General features: G+C 44.7%; 1 protein-coding gene across 1 annotated transcript in view; it reads right to left on the reverse strand.

Moving 5' to 3' along the window:
• The window catches only part of RAD54L (RAD54-like (S. cerevisiae)), a gene marked incomplete at its 5' end in the record, with an annotated part of 18,130 nt that extends 3,808 nt beyond the window's left edge, over positions 1-14,322 (reverse strand). Inside the window, 12 exons of the mRNA XM_010079740.1 lie at positions 82-205; positions 319-429; positions 545-675; positions 1,107-1,181; positions 3,312-3,438; positions 5,338-5,488; positions 7,272-7,396; positions 7,862-8,150; positions 10,617-10,686; positions 11,467-11,602; positions 13,394-13,454; positions 14,203-14,322. Of these exons, the coding sequence (XP_010078042.1) occupies positions 82-205; positions 319-429; positions 545-675; positions 1,107-1,181; positions 3,312-3,438; positions 5,338-5,488; positions 7,272-7,396; positions 7,862-8,150; positions 10,617-10,686; positions 11,467-11,602; positions 13,394-13,454; positions 14,203-14,322 (1,520 nt within the window). The remainder of the gene's footprint in view (positions 1-81; positions 206-318; positions 430-544; positions 676-1,106; positions 1,182-3,311; positions 3,439-5,337; positions 5,489-7,271; positions 7,397-7,861; positions 8,151-10,616; positions 10,687-11,466; positions 11,603-13,393; positions 13,455-14,202) is intronic.
• Positions 14,323-14,870: the final 548 nt, after the last annotated feature.

Raw genomic sequence — 14,870 nt, forward strand, 5'->3', positions numbered from 1 at the left:
TTAAAAATAGCCAGTTTCTTTTACAGTGTAGGCTGCCAGTACAGTCTTGCAGGATTAAACAAATGAAGCCCAAAGACAAACCTTCTGTTCCTGCAGAGCTTTTCAAATAGGTCCAATGTCTGAGTGTAGTTAGACACTAAAACCACTTTGTCATTACTGGTGCTTTTTGTAACAGCAAGGATGTAGTCCAAAACCAGCATCTTTCCTGGATAAAAAGGAAAGAAAGAATAAAGCAAGAGCAGAAGTTCCCAAATTCCACGGTTGTCTCATGGTTGCCTGTGTTAGGCAGCACATTTGTACTGTTGAGTTCCACAGTACCTGAAAGCTGGGGCTCCAAAGACTTGGTGCTGTAGCCAGCAGGGAACAAGTCCAGGGCTCCCACAAAACCTTCTTCCTCTTCCACACACTTATCATGGATAAGAGCAGGGTCTGGAGAACAAACAGAGCTCAGAGACTCTGAAGTGCACAAGCGAGACCCAAAAAAACCCCACCAACAGTGCAAAAACCAAACCCACTGCATGAGTGGAACAGCAGAACAACTCACGATTGCAGAGCTTCTTCAAGGAAGTTATGGAGGAGAGAGATGACACACTGATTTTGCCCTCCTTCAGCTCCTCCACTGGCTTGGCTTGCTTCAGGAAGTTCTTGTACAGTTCAGCCTGCAGAGGTGTCAGTCTGAAACCGAACAAGAGATCTGCAGTCTCAGCCTGCCCCCAAACCAACCCCATCCTTCCTCCTCCATCTAAACAGTGGGTTCGTTTTAGCCACAGTTTTTAGCTACAGCATAGATAAGCCTAGAACTGCCTCAAAGGCTGATGGTAGAGCACTGATATCTCAGCCCAGAGCTGGAAGAGAAGCTTGCAAATACTCCGCACAGCCCAGGTTCTACTGTACACAGCTGCCCAGAGCATGTCAGCAGGTTGGCAGAACCACCGGTTGTGGGTTGTCCATCCCTGCTTCAGGAGGAAAAGCAACATGTTGCCAATGGCTACAATCTCATTCCTAGAGGGAAGCAGTCACCACAGGCATTGAAGGGCTTTTTGCAACTTTTTAGTCCTCCCTGTTGATCCTTCTGTTGCCCAAGCATAGCACGTGCTTTCTGGTACCTGCAGCAGACCACCTGCTCAATCTTCACCGGCAGATATTTGGACAGGATGTCTGAAGTTCTTCGGATTAAACACCTGCAGGAAGGGAAATGAAGACCAGATGCTTGGGTAACATCAAAACCCTGTTTTACCACTACTATTCCTCACAAGCTCAACAAAATTCTTTTGATATCTTACCTCCAAAAGTCTGCAACAGTCCAACACACGGCAAAGGCCAGACACCCATCATCCACACAGTCATGCTAAGAGGCTCCATCAGCCTGTGCTACAGAGCCAAATATAACCCACTGTCTTAGTGAGTTTTCCAAATTTTGTTCATGAGATTTGGAGGGATCAGACATGATTCCACCTAGGAGAGCCCAGTCCCTTACAAGAGAAATTCAACTCTTCCTCAGACCACCAATGGCATTCTCAACTTGAGCTACAACAGACCAGTGGCATGGACAGCAAACAAGGATAGGATTTAACCATCACACACTACAGACATAACCCAAAATACAAGCAGGCAGCTCCCCACATAATAACTTAGTAGCCATCCTTAGCCAAGATGGGTTCATTGTCTGGCCCAAGATTTCAGCAAAGGGCATATCCTTTGGGGCTGTAGAAATGCCCCATGGAGGGGTTCTACCACACTTTAGAAAAGATGGGATGGACTAGAAAAAATGCTGAACTGAGCAATCAGAATAAGAAAGAGGTGCAGAAACCCAGTTCTGCCAGAAAACTTCAAAGATATGATGTTACAAAAACCTATAGAAGAAAGACAGCAGGGATATGCAACAGCCCTGAAATCTGTCAAAGGCTGTTAAAGAAAGGAATAATCTGGTCTCCAAACCCATAAACAGTAGGATGAAAAGTAACAGGCTCAAACTGTGGTAAGGAAGATTTATGTTACACATTAAGAGCATTTTCTAACTGCAAAGACAGTGATCCCTTGGAAAAGGTGTCCTGGGGAATTTGTAAGGGTTTCAGTGCTGGGTGGGGGGTTAAGTAAGGGATGGTTTAGGTTTAACACCTTCTACCTTGGGACAGCAAGATGGACTAGATGCCTTCTCCAGGGCCCTTCCAGCATTATGCCTACAATTCCATATAGCTTTGCATCACTGTCTCATTTGTAACTCCTACCAAATTCAACTGATTCATCTGTTACTACTTATTTGCTTCATCTTCCCTATTTGTGTATCATGACTGTTACATAATAAAGGACATAGACCTCAACACAGCCAGGCACGAGCACTTCTGAACACACTTTTACATCCCTTTTCCATCAACTATAAAAATAAATGCATGCCCCTCAAGAAGGAATAAGCTCTTCTCATCCCAACCACTCCTTTCTCTTTGGCTTCTGTAAGCTGACCTGAGTCAAGGTCAGGGCTGCCTTTAGAGACGCTGTACTTGGTGTGAAATTCAATTTACCATGACTATGAACTGCAGGATTGTATTTGTGATAGTTGCTAAAGTTCAGATTAAAAAAAAAAAAAAGAAAAGAAAAAGAAATGAAGACACCAGGAACGCTAAGAATTCAAAAGTCTCTAGTAAGAGTTCTTATAGAGAGACAAGCAATTGCCAGCAGGCATGGAAAAACTGGTTGTATTGAAGAACAGAAAAGAAACCAGTTTTATACAAATACCAAAAATAAACCAAAGAGAAATAAGACAGCATTTTACATCACAGAGGTGCTACCTGGGGATGAAAAATTACATCTCTGACACTAGTAGTCTAATCCCACTAGCTCTGCAGAGACAACACACCTATGAAGGTGCGAGCTGGACACTTTTGTAACTTGGGCAATCAACAGCAGAACTGAGCAACACTCCTTATACTCTTTCTGTCTGCCACTCAACATCTGGGCTGGACAGATCTCAAGTCTGACCCAGTCTACACTGCAGTTACATTAACACAAATAAAAGGATGCTGCCTGACCATTCAGATCCCAGGAGAAAACTGAAACGGAAGAATCAAATCACGATTCAGTATCTGAGCACATTTGCTTGGGGCTGACTGCAGCTAACTGTGCCATTTCAATGTGCTGTTTTTCAGACTAAAGATATATGCTATGTAGATTTCTTAGGTAATAAATACTTGCACAATCACTTGCTGAATAGATGTAACTGGCAAGAATTCCTTACAGCTACAATTTGGAGAGATATCAGTATACATTAAGGGTTTATGCAAAAGCTCTGCAAAGAGAAGAGGGATGAAGTTCACCTGTTCACAATGCTGATCAGCTCTTTAAGACTCTCTTCTCCTTTGTGTCGCTCAGCTTCACTTGCATCTGCATCTCTGCCTTTCAAGATGGGAATTTCAAAGTGTCTTTTAAATTCCTGTGCAGTACCTGTACAAAACAGAAGTGAAAAGGTGACAATTACTACCAAATAACCTTTGATCGGTACTCCACAGCCCCAGTTATCATACCGCAAGCATGGAGCCCAGCAGATAAAACAAACTCAACCCATGGGTATGATTTGTTTTCCTTTCTAGCCAGGAAAGATTCAAATAAGGCAGGCAAATCTGTACAACAGAAAATTTTGTACTCCAACAACAATGCACTGCCAAAGGTCATACAATTTCAGTTAAACCCGAGCCCAGTCAGGCATGCACTGTTTTTGCTTACATTCCAGCTATACTTTTGTCCTCTCAAACAACAACACAGGCATTATGTGTGCCTGTTCCAAAATTATCTGTAATCAGTTGGTTATTACTGGTCACAGGCTGAAAGAGCGAAAAAATTACTACTGCATGCATGCAGCTTTGCTGACAGTAGTTACAGCATTAACCTCACCTCAGAGAGAACGAACTGGAAGCACAGGGAGACCAGTCTTGCTCAAAGTACAGGTCAAGGGGGGCAGGGGAAATTACATCAAGTCCGTGTAATAACTACACAAAATTGAAGCTCATGGAAAAAGCAAATGTAGAACATCTACCACCCCACCCTTTCCCTGAGAAAACCTGGGGGCAGAACAGCTGAAAAGAATAAGATACAGCCCAAATCTGGCTTACAAGACCAAGAATCTGATGAACGGTGTTTAACTAGAGTTGTGCATGCGCTAGAATTAATGAGAAGCCTCTTGGACTGGACATCAAACAATCTGAGACAAACATGGGTGATGAGTTACAGCAACAAGAAAATGATTTACAGATTGGTTTATTTTCATTTGTTGACAGAAAAAGTGACCTCTCTTGACAAAGCCAAGTTGCTCCACACTGGAAAGCAACAGACCTGCTCCTAATTCAGTGGTGCAGGAGTGGATGCAAAGACTACTTTGCTTTTAAAATTAAAATGGAGCTTGCAGACACAAGCAGAGGATAGGAGTCAGAGACAGAATATTTCAGTCTGCTACGAGCAATTGTAGAAGGTGTTTGATCCTGAAAACTCACACTAATCAGTATCTCTCCTCCAGACTCTTTTCCCTCTATCTCAAGTGAAGTTAACCCCATATTCACAGGCCTCCTTTGCCTTTAAAAAAAACCAAGAGCAGTCTTAACTCCAAATGGTAGACATCACCCCCAGCTTTCTCTCCAATTATCTAAAAGTAGGATGGCAGACTGCTGAAAATTTGGGCTTCGTTGCCTAACTCTGCCACAAGGTACACCACTCCGCCTTGCACCAGTCACTTCACCCTCCTGTGCCAGATGGATACAAGACAGACAGCAGGGAAAAATTGTTTCTCAGGCTGCCTCTATATTCAATGCAGAGAGCATGTCACATCAAACCCTCCTCTCCACAGAGCCTCTCCTACAAAGACACCACTTCTGGCTTAGATTTCTGAACTTGCTATAGCCCAGGAGTGTTGTGGGGAAGTGTCATTATGAGCTGGCTCTTCCTGCCCAGCAACTCCTGCAGTATCTCCAAGGGCTTATTGTCAGAGAAGCTCCTAGCCTAGGTGGACATTTTGGCTGACCAGTATAGCTACACAAGATCATCCACATAGTACTCAGGGTCATATATTCATTTTACCATAATAATTAATTCCCATTCCAAAACACCTGTTAGGCTAGTGTACTTTAAACTACAATCATCTTGAAACAGAGCTCTGATGATATACAGCTTCTAGAACAGGGGACCCTGATGTGGACTTTCTGGATCCTAACTGAAGGAGAATAAGTCTCCAACCTGTTCACGACCTTTCCTCTCACTAATGTCTGGGTTGCTGCTTTCACTGGCACTGGTAGCTAGGGGAGGCCTTGCCAGCAACTTCCCCTCCCTCATGTCTCTCACACATTCATGTCTTACCTAGGATGCCTGAATTGACGAAGTGCACCAGGCTGAAATATTCAAGCAGGTCATTCTGAATGGGAGTGCCTGAGATAAGGACTCGTCGAGGTGTATTTAAGCTGTTGAGAGCCTGGTATGTTTGGTTTTCAGAGTTCTTCAGTCTGTGGCCCTTTGCAAAAAGAAAAAAGGAATGAAGCTGATAAATCCAGTGGCCTTGACAGGAAACAGCTTGGAGATCCTCATCAACACTGACAGGCTCCATGTCCCACATGGCATCTCACCACTTTTCCCATTCCTTGTAGTGGACTAAGTGTTGTATGTGTATTCAACTGTTGTGACAGACTTCTTTCAAAGGCAACAATCTGGTGGGAAACCTTAAACCATTAAATGAGGAAACATAACATTACAAGCATCCCAGACCAGGAACATCTGAGTCACGACCAGGCAAGAGGGCCTACCATGAAAATAACCACCATTACCTGGTCTAAGAACTGTTTCCTGTTCAAAAACAGGGACGTTTTCAGCTACCAACACCAGGCACTGAACTCTGGACAAGTACCATTACATCAAAGGTCAAGATCACAGGCCTCTAGGACCACTTATATCCAGGACCACCAGACCTTTGCACACTAACAAAAAGAGGTTCTGCACCACTTACGGGGTAATCTGAATACAGGCCCCATATCCCATGCCTGGGAAAAGCAACTTTATTAGCATCGGAGTGCTATCAAAGCATAAGTGATGAGATGCTTTTTACAAGTGCCAGACCACTGCAGAGCTGAGTATTTGTTGGGATCCTATGGAAGACACAAGACCAAGGACCTGCATTCCCAGCACCCCTAGCTGCTGGCCCCATTCCAGGGGCACTGAGACGTGTGGGAGTTACACTCCTGAGGATGCTCGCTCTTGTTGAGCTTCTCTCAGCACTGTTCTAGCAAATACAAATCCAAACCAGTGGGTGGCACCACTATTTAACAAATCCCACTAACTGGCAGCACAGTACACCTCAACAGTGGCTTAGGCCCCCAGCTTGATCATTTGAAGGTGGCAGAGGTCACTTGTTTTATTTTGTCCTTCAGAGCATTTCTGGCTCTCACTACCTATAACCACAATCAGGGAACAATAAATGAAAAAATAACTCAATCTGAGCCATGTGAAAACAAAGCTGGACAACACAGGATGGGCAAAGCTAGATCCAGCAGTCAGTGAGCCAGGTCTGTCTCTTCTTGAACAAGAAACACAAGGTAACTCCTCACCCAGCTCTCTTACCTCTGCCCCAAGCAGGATACGACAGAGAGGGGGAAAGGGTCCTGCCATGGGAGTGCCCTTCAAACTCCCCCATAAGCACAGAATAAGATGGCCAGATAAAGTGGCTGCCAGCAGCCAACACTGAACACAACAGCATGCTGAATCACAGAACCATTTAGGTTGGGAGAAACCTCAGGAGTCTCCAGTCCAACCTCTTGCTCAAAGCAGAACCAAGTTAAAAATTACTGGGCAGAACATGAGGCCAGGCCAAACTTCTCACTTTAGCAAAGACAGATACAAAAAAAAAATGAAAACCAGATTAGTGAGCCAGGGCACTACCTTTCCAAAAGAGTAATGCCTCTTTCAGAGTCAGAGACAGGCAGTGGACCTCTTTTCTGCTACATTTTTCACACTGAGAGGGCCCTAGTAGGTACCCCCATCCTGCCAGCAACCTAGAAAGTGGCCACAGTTACCACTACCTGGATTTTTTTTGTATCTCAGCTCCTGAAACACCCTCTCTTGTTCAGGCTCACCCAGTATGGATGAACTGGTTACCCAGAGCCTCTCGAACACCAGAACTGGTGCTGTCCACAGCTAAACCTTGTTTCCCACTGCCCTCCCCTGGCTTTAAGAAAGCAGAGACAGTTTTGCCCAGATCTCTAGAAAATATCAGGAACGGATTCTCCTTAAAGATTCCCTTGTACCTCATCACATATGACTAGCCCAACACTGCCCTTCTGTAACGCCTCGGCATGGAGTCGAAAGGTCTCATAGGAGATGATCAGGATGGGTGAAGGCACTCGCAGGCCACGCTGGTTCATAAAGCCAACTGCAGAGGGAAAGGGGGAAAAGGGAAAAAAAGAGGGATGAGGAAAACTAACAGAAAAGGTTTCAAGCTCTATAGTGAAAACTTTTTTGCCTTGAAAATCTAGGAAAACCTGTCTGTTCCTATTACTCTGCAGCATTCCTTCCACCCACATACCCATGCTCCCTTCCCCATTTCCACCCCCCCTCCCATCTCTGCCCACTCCTTTCCTGGCTTCTGGCTAGAGCAAAGAAGAGGCACTGGGACTGCCCTAACTTAAGCACATGACTGGACTTGGATTATTACAAAAGATCAGCTGTTACCAAACATGCAAGGGCCTGATCTAAACATGTTACTGGAGAGACTTTCATCAGTTTCCAGAGCTCTAAAGACAGCTCAGAGGTGTTTGCATCAGCTACTGTAGGCTTCTTACAATGCAAGATTTTGACCTAAGCCAGAAAACTGCACCATTTGCAAACATTTCTGTACCTAGTTTACGGTCAATCTCTTCTTTGGAGCCTCCATCAATGGCCAGCGGCTGGATCCTTCCCCCTAGCCATTTCTGTACTTCATTGTACCAGTTTCTCACCAGGCTTGAGGGAGACACAACCATGGCTTTCTCTATTTCAGGCTTGCAGTCTGGACTTTGCCGAAGAAGCGTCCACATGAGTGTGATGCACTGCAGGGTTTTGCCTAGCCCCATTTCATCTGCCATGATACAGCCATGACTCCCGGGGATCCGCCTGCTCGTCACACAGTCCCAGAGGAATTTCACTCCCTGCCAAAAAAAATAGTTCTCTCAGAGCAGGATAGGGACATCAGCAGAATGACAACTTCACTACCACAATGCACAGGACTGATACAACAACAAAAAGTAAATCTCTGTAGCACATCCCTGGGGACATGCAGTGTTCTAATGAGACAGAGGGAAATCACCCGAGACGCAGCTAAAACGCGGCCATGTCTGGTTTGGAACAACATTACTGGTGCCAACACATACCTCATAACATACAAGAAATATTACTCCATTTTAACCACACAATTATAACTAGCTTCCTGACATGAATTCCGCAAAACTTCTACCCTCAGCTGCATTAGATAGGCCCAGGCCACCAGCTAACCTGCATGAATCACTGCAAACAGGTTAATCATCTTACCAACACCCAAGTAGGTGGTTTTAAAAACACAGAATCATAGAGCAAGCAGAATTGTTTCCAATGCCTGATTAACTCCTAGAATACCCTCAGCATCCCTTATCGCTTCTGCCTAGAAGCACAATGACTCACTTAGGACTCAAGGTCCAAAGCAGATTTAGTTTCAGAGAAGACAGAGGGCTGAGGTTACAGCCCACATCACATGGTGGGAGAAGAGCTCAGCCCTGCATTAGGCTGACACATCACCAAGATAAAAGAGAGAGGAAAAAAAAAAAAAAGAGAGAGAGAGACAGACTCCACAAAATGTTCCTTTATCATGTGATGACAGACAGAGAAAAACAGGGCATTCTCCTGGGAACGTACAAGGTCCCTGCCTTGTGTCAACAGAGTAGGGAGTGAGGGACACAACCTAAACACACCTGGATGGATTCACCCCTCTGTGCTCCACTATTTAGGTGTGGAAGATGGAGCACCTTCACTTGCACTTTTAAGTCCTTTCTTCCTTAGGCCCTTAACAACAGGTTAATTAAGTTTATTTAAGCCAGTTGAACAATTATGGAATCCATTACTGACTAAAAGAGTGCATTTGGTTGAGGATCCAGGTGGGTAACCTCCCAGCAACTGGCCAAAAGACATGACAAAGACAGTGAAGCTGTACAACAGTCTGGGAGCATCACCTGAATAAAGCAGCACACAAATCTTAGCAGGCAAAGACTTACTCGTCAGACTAGAACAGAGACTGCCTTATCAGAGATATCTAGCTGTCAAAAAACAGAGTGTGCCCAGGACACCAATAACTACCATTAGTTGGCAAAAGCACCAGCAGGCAGTATCTTACCCAAAAACAGAGTGCCTCCAGCTATGAAGCCACAAAGGAACATTACACTGGATCACAGGTTCAGTACCAACTCTGAAATAAAAGCACAAGCTAGGAGCAGCCTACAGCACTCTCAGAGGCATCTGAATATCTCCCATCCAGGGACACATCCAGCTTGACCTCCTTAGCCTGCAAGGCCAGCAATCACAGCTTCCATCTGTGCTGCCTCTAGGCTTAAATAATAATACACTGCATCTGTGTTGAACTTCAAACTGTCCAGATACGTACATTAGATATTTGGAGATTAGTACCCACTGCTTCAATATTGTGATGTTGCACATATTTACGACATAAAATGTTCTTCGGCACTCTCCACTGGCAAATTGCAAGTCTATGTAGGTCGCGGACAGCTCACACCTACAGAGGGTAGCGTCCAAATAAAACACAGTGAAGCAGGAATCTACTCCACACTGTCTTGGGAACCATGGTGCCAGAAAGAAGAGCTTCAGTGCTTCCTGGCTCAGAGACTGCAGATCCAATTAATTCTCCTGACTACCAAAACACAGTGGTCGACAATCTGCCTTGCCCAGCTCAGGCTGGGCTGCAACACAATTTATTCCAACTATATCCCACCCCCTTCCACACTGAGTTCCACTCAGCAGAGCTACATCTCCAGAATTCAAGACAAGTAAAGGCTGGACTTTCAGCCCTGACTGTCCAAGATCCCATCTCCCCGGAGAGTCTGGTCTTTTCCTAAGGTATCATTCCTGACACAAAAGTCAGGCAATGTGCTTTCCTAGACATGTGCCACCACTGCACAATGGTCACAGAAGGTCCCCATTTTCCACCATCAGCTGACCTGACCTACAGTCCCACAGAGAACACGCTTGTGTGTTAGGCAGCATCGCATTTAGGCTGGAAGGTCTCTGACCCTGCTAGATCAAAGGCAAGAGAAGAAAAAGTTCTTACCCACAAGCAAGCAGTGAATTTCCACATTTAAGGACAAACAGGACTAACTCCCAGCATGTCCTCTTGCTTAACAGGGCACAGAGAATATCTGCAGCATTCAGGCCTCTTAAGAGGATGGTTAAAACAAATGTTTCACTTTGCATTTGTAACAGACTACAGTCTGTTAGACTGTCACAGGCTGTTAGTCTGTGAGGTCTATGTAGACCTCACAGTTGGTGGGCAGCAATTCCAGCAGAGGAACTGCAGCTTTTTGAAATGCACCAAGTCCTCCAGCCATACCCTCAGGTCCCAATGGAAAACTTACTTCTCTCTGATGGGGCCGTAAAACACGGCTGAGGACAGGATCCACCACAACATGGACAGGTGCTTTGTCCCTGCAGGAGGCAGTCAAGGAAGAAGACAGTGTGATTAATGAACTCGGCACAGCATATGTTTAGTTTTTTTTAAATCTCACTGCTCTACTGAGGACTCCCCAGTGGCATGAGGGAAGCAACTGCCAACAAGAAAGTGAAAAATGGATTAATTCAGTTTTGAGAATGAAGTCACAGAGGCCTGATCTACAATGTAAAACACCAGTGAAACCATGTATTTGGGCTGTGGTTAAAACAAGAGCAGAATGTGGTTCAGGGACACAGTGAAAAAGTCATTATTATTTTCCTTGTTTCAATAACAATATTGTAACTGCATTACTGGAGATAGCAACCCCCTCCTCTGCCCATGACGATCCAGCTGACAGCCCTTTTAAGTTATAACAGCACAAAAGAACTACTTCAGAATAAAAACCATTAGGCAGCCTAATATTTGACTGTCAGTCATCTCCCTTTGCTTGTCCCTAGCTGCTGATGTTTCTTGACTAACAACTAAGCCATAAGATTTTTCTAAGCAGCTTCTCCATGTGTGCATCCTCATTCCCTGCGACAGGTTTAAATTTTTGATGAGTGGAGATGAAACAGCCTGTGGAAGAACACAAACAATCCAGCATGGATACATTCCTTCTTTGTTACCATACCTGAACCAATTCAGAAGCAGAGTACTTGGAACCAAACTTCCCTTGATGTTCAGACCCCAGCTCACACACATTTGGGAAGAAAGCACACAAACCTAAACGTACAAGAAGGTCAGAGCTGAAGTGTTTGTGCCAGGTGATGACTCACTTGTCTATTTTCAGCTGGTCGTGGGCACTCAGCAGCGGGGGCTCATACAGAACCAGAGCTCCTTCCTCAAAAGGGTCATGGAGCGGACTCCTCAGCCCTGCCCGTTTGATACCCAGCGCGCGCAAGCCCAGTGGTCCTGAAAGCAAACAAAGGCACAACTCAAAGAACAACTTCTTCCTGGAAGAAAGCAGGGCCTTGCAGAAGAGTCTGATCATGTTTAGAAACAGTGAATTAACTGGGTGCTGAAGTTAAGATGCAGGCACAACTGGGGCAGACAGCAAACCCCCGCAAGGTGGTTGTTTGGCAGCACTCTGCCAGCACACAGCAGGTAGCTCTGCAGCAGGGAAGGATACAATGAAGGAGCAGAGGCAAAGATGGAGCACTGGCCCTGCCCACCGCATTGGGTGCACCAAAACGGGCACAACTGGGTGCAGCAGATGCCATATATGCTGGCACATAACAGTACAAGCTGTCTTGCAAGGTGACTGACTGCTTCATCCCAGACCTGTGCCACTGGCATCCAAACATAAACAGGCACAATGTCTCTCTCAGCTATCTCTGGGCATCGGCGCTACTCCTAGTACCCAAAGGTGGTTGTTCTAGTTTTCTAAAAGACAAGCAGGATTCCAGAATGCACACCTCAGCAGCTCAATAAATACATCTCCACATGCTTAGTATATACTGGGTCAAATCCTCTTTTTGGATCACCTAATCCAAACTTAGCCAGAGTTGTATCTTTTATGCAAAGTCCAGAACGGATCTTTAATAGTGACGAAGTTTCACAGTATCGTAGCTGGCACCATACTGCCATTACCCACTCTACGGTATTATTTTCTTTCTGCTGAGCAACAGTAGACGTTGGAGCCAATTTCAGTGAAAAGCAGAAACCAAGGACGAATCCCTTTTCCTAGTATTATATTCTGCTGTCACAGTTTTAGAACAGAGAATATAAAAATAATATAAAAATGAATATAAAAAGAACATGCATAGAAATCCGCTTTCCCATCAAAACTCAGGCAACTGTGCTCCCCGGAATTATTTTGCTTGGGAAGGATTCAAGCAGGGTCACTTTGCTCGCTGCTTGCTAAACCTCCTTCCAAGAGGAGGGTGTATCACAAGCTGAGGCAGCAGCACATGCATACTGAGAAAAGAGCACATGAAACAGCCTCATTTCCCAATTAAGAGAAGGTAACAGCCAGAGAAAGTAGCTTACCCAGTTACAGTTGTTTCAGCCTCCTGACAAATCCGCTTTTCCACAAGCTAACTCTGTCAAACACTTTTGCGGGCTTGTCATATTACAGTCAGTGTCTGCCTACAGACATATTTTTACAACTAAAGTTTGGCAAAACTGACTAACCTGTGTTTGATTTTTTTCAGGTAGAGGGTGAAGGGGAAGAAGGGGACAAGAACAAGCCCATTTGTTTCTGAGATCTTTTGTTTCACTGATTCAAACCATCTGAGGCTTTGAACTTCAAAACTACCTTGCTTTGAAGATCACCTTGAGACTCAACACACCAAACCAAGTAGAAAGAAAACTGGCACGTACTATCTTTTTTACCTACAGCCTTCTGTCTGTTAGTACCATTAGGGTATTATTTAGATGGTAAATTTTCATTGCTTGAAATTCATCTTGTTGTTGTATTTGTGATATGATGTACAATCTTCTCGCACTACATCAAATACATAGCAGTAAGAACATAAAATCCAGTTTTGAAATGTAGGATTATCCAAACTAAACACCAGTAAGAAATATGAAGACTTTGCTGATGTGCCAGTATTTTTCTTTTGGAATTAAGTCAGGATTTCTGGAACATATGCATCAGTGCAAAAACCAACAATAATCCCCACAGATACACTTGACAGGCCTAAGCGTCATCCGTTTTACCCGAGTCAGTCAACAGACAATCCTTAAACCTCCTCATCTTACCTTTATAATTTGGAATGGGGACTTTGAAGGGTTTGGACAAAATGCTGCGGATAAAAGCCTCCTAGGAATTTAGAAAGAAAACATGCTTAAGAAGTCTGAAATCAGAGATTGCTCAAGAAGGCAAGCCCAGGACAATTTTGCCACTTGCTGAGAGTCCCTCTATTCAATCTATGCAAGCTTCAACCCCAACTATTTTCAAAAATATCCAAAAGGAAGAGACTAACAAACCAGCACAATTCCCCCCACCAACTCTGCTTTTCAAAACTATTTTCCTTTGGGTTTTCTAATGCATAAAATTGATTTTTCATAACTCAAGTCTTCTTAAATCCACTGGCATTATTCACTTCTTTAAATGCTATTACTTCCCCCGCCTTGGTAATTCATTCAAGCAATTCATTTCCTCTAAAGGAGCTTGGTTACCATTTTAGAAACATCCAGGCCAGACGGGTGAGCACCCAGCCAGGGCAGCACCTGATCTCCAGCAGTGGAAGTCCAGAGAGAACCAGGCAGACACCACTTGAGCCACCTGTGTGGAAAGCTCCCCACATCCCTTGGCACTATCCTTCTCAAAGGCCCCACAGAACTCTCTTATTCAGGATTTCCATTACAGAAAGTACCCCCACCACACCTTCAACATTAAGTGGCTGGAGCTAGCAAAAGATCTCCCCCACAAACTCTCTGTGTGGCACTTCCACAACACCTCTGATTAAATGTGTCCATGGAAATTTAGCCCTGCTGCGACTCCCTTGATGAATGAGCTCCACATGCAACCTACCTGCTATGGCGCACTAGCAGTAACACCCACTTACATGTTGACTGCTATCCAGGCAGTGCGGCCTATTGGTCAACTGAGCCAAGGGTTTCCGGAAAGGTGACCTGTAACATTCTCCACTCTCTGTCTCGCTGACAGGCTTCTGTCTCTTACGAGTCTGAAAAACAGAATCAAGGCAAAACAACTCAGAGGCACCTGGTGAGACCAAGAGATAAACGCATCGCTGTCACACTCAGTAAGCACCTAACCACACAGACAATTCACCCAGCCAGCTGAGTATCTCCAAGCAGACCCAATCACTACCCACCTCCACTGCTAAAGGACAGAGCCAGCAACACCACTAAGGTCACCATGCCCTAAGGTTTAACCTGCATGAATGAGGACTACAATACTCTTCTAATTACAAAAATAGCTATGACCTTCCAATCTGTAAAAGCGCATGATCTGTACTAAGATTCGTGCCCTCCCCCCCAAAAAAGCAGAAGAAAGAAAAAGGAAGGGTCAGTAGCATGGAACAAACTACATAAAAGTCCCCAGAGGCTCCCACAGCATCTGCTACACAGGTGAAAGGCCTCACACTGAAATGTAAGTTTCAGACACTTAGCAAGGCATGAAGATAAATAAGCCATTGATCTGTTTCCTGATTTAAAACAGTCATCTTCAGATTGAGGCATGGTTTCAACCACCTGCTGGCATGGTAGAAGG

The sequence above is a fragment of the Pterocles gutturalis genome, unplaced genomic scaffold (genome assembly GCF_000699245.1).
Source record: "Pterocles gutturalis isolate BGI_N339 unplaced genomic scaffold, ASM69924v1 scaffold21079, whole genome shotgun sequence".
In the NCBI taxonomy this organism is placed as follows: Eukaryota; Metazoa; Chordata; class Aves; order Pterocliformes; family Pteroclidae; genus Pterocles; species Pterocles gutturalis.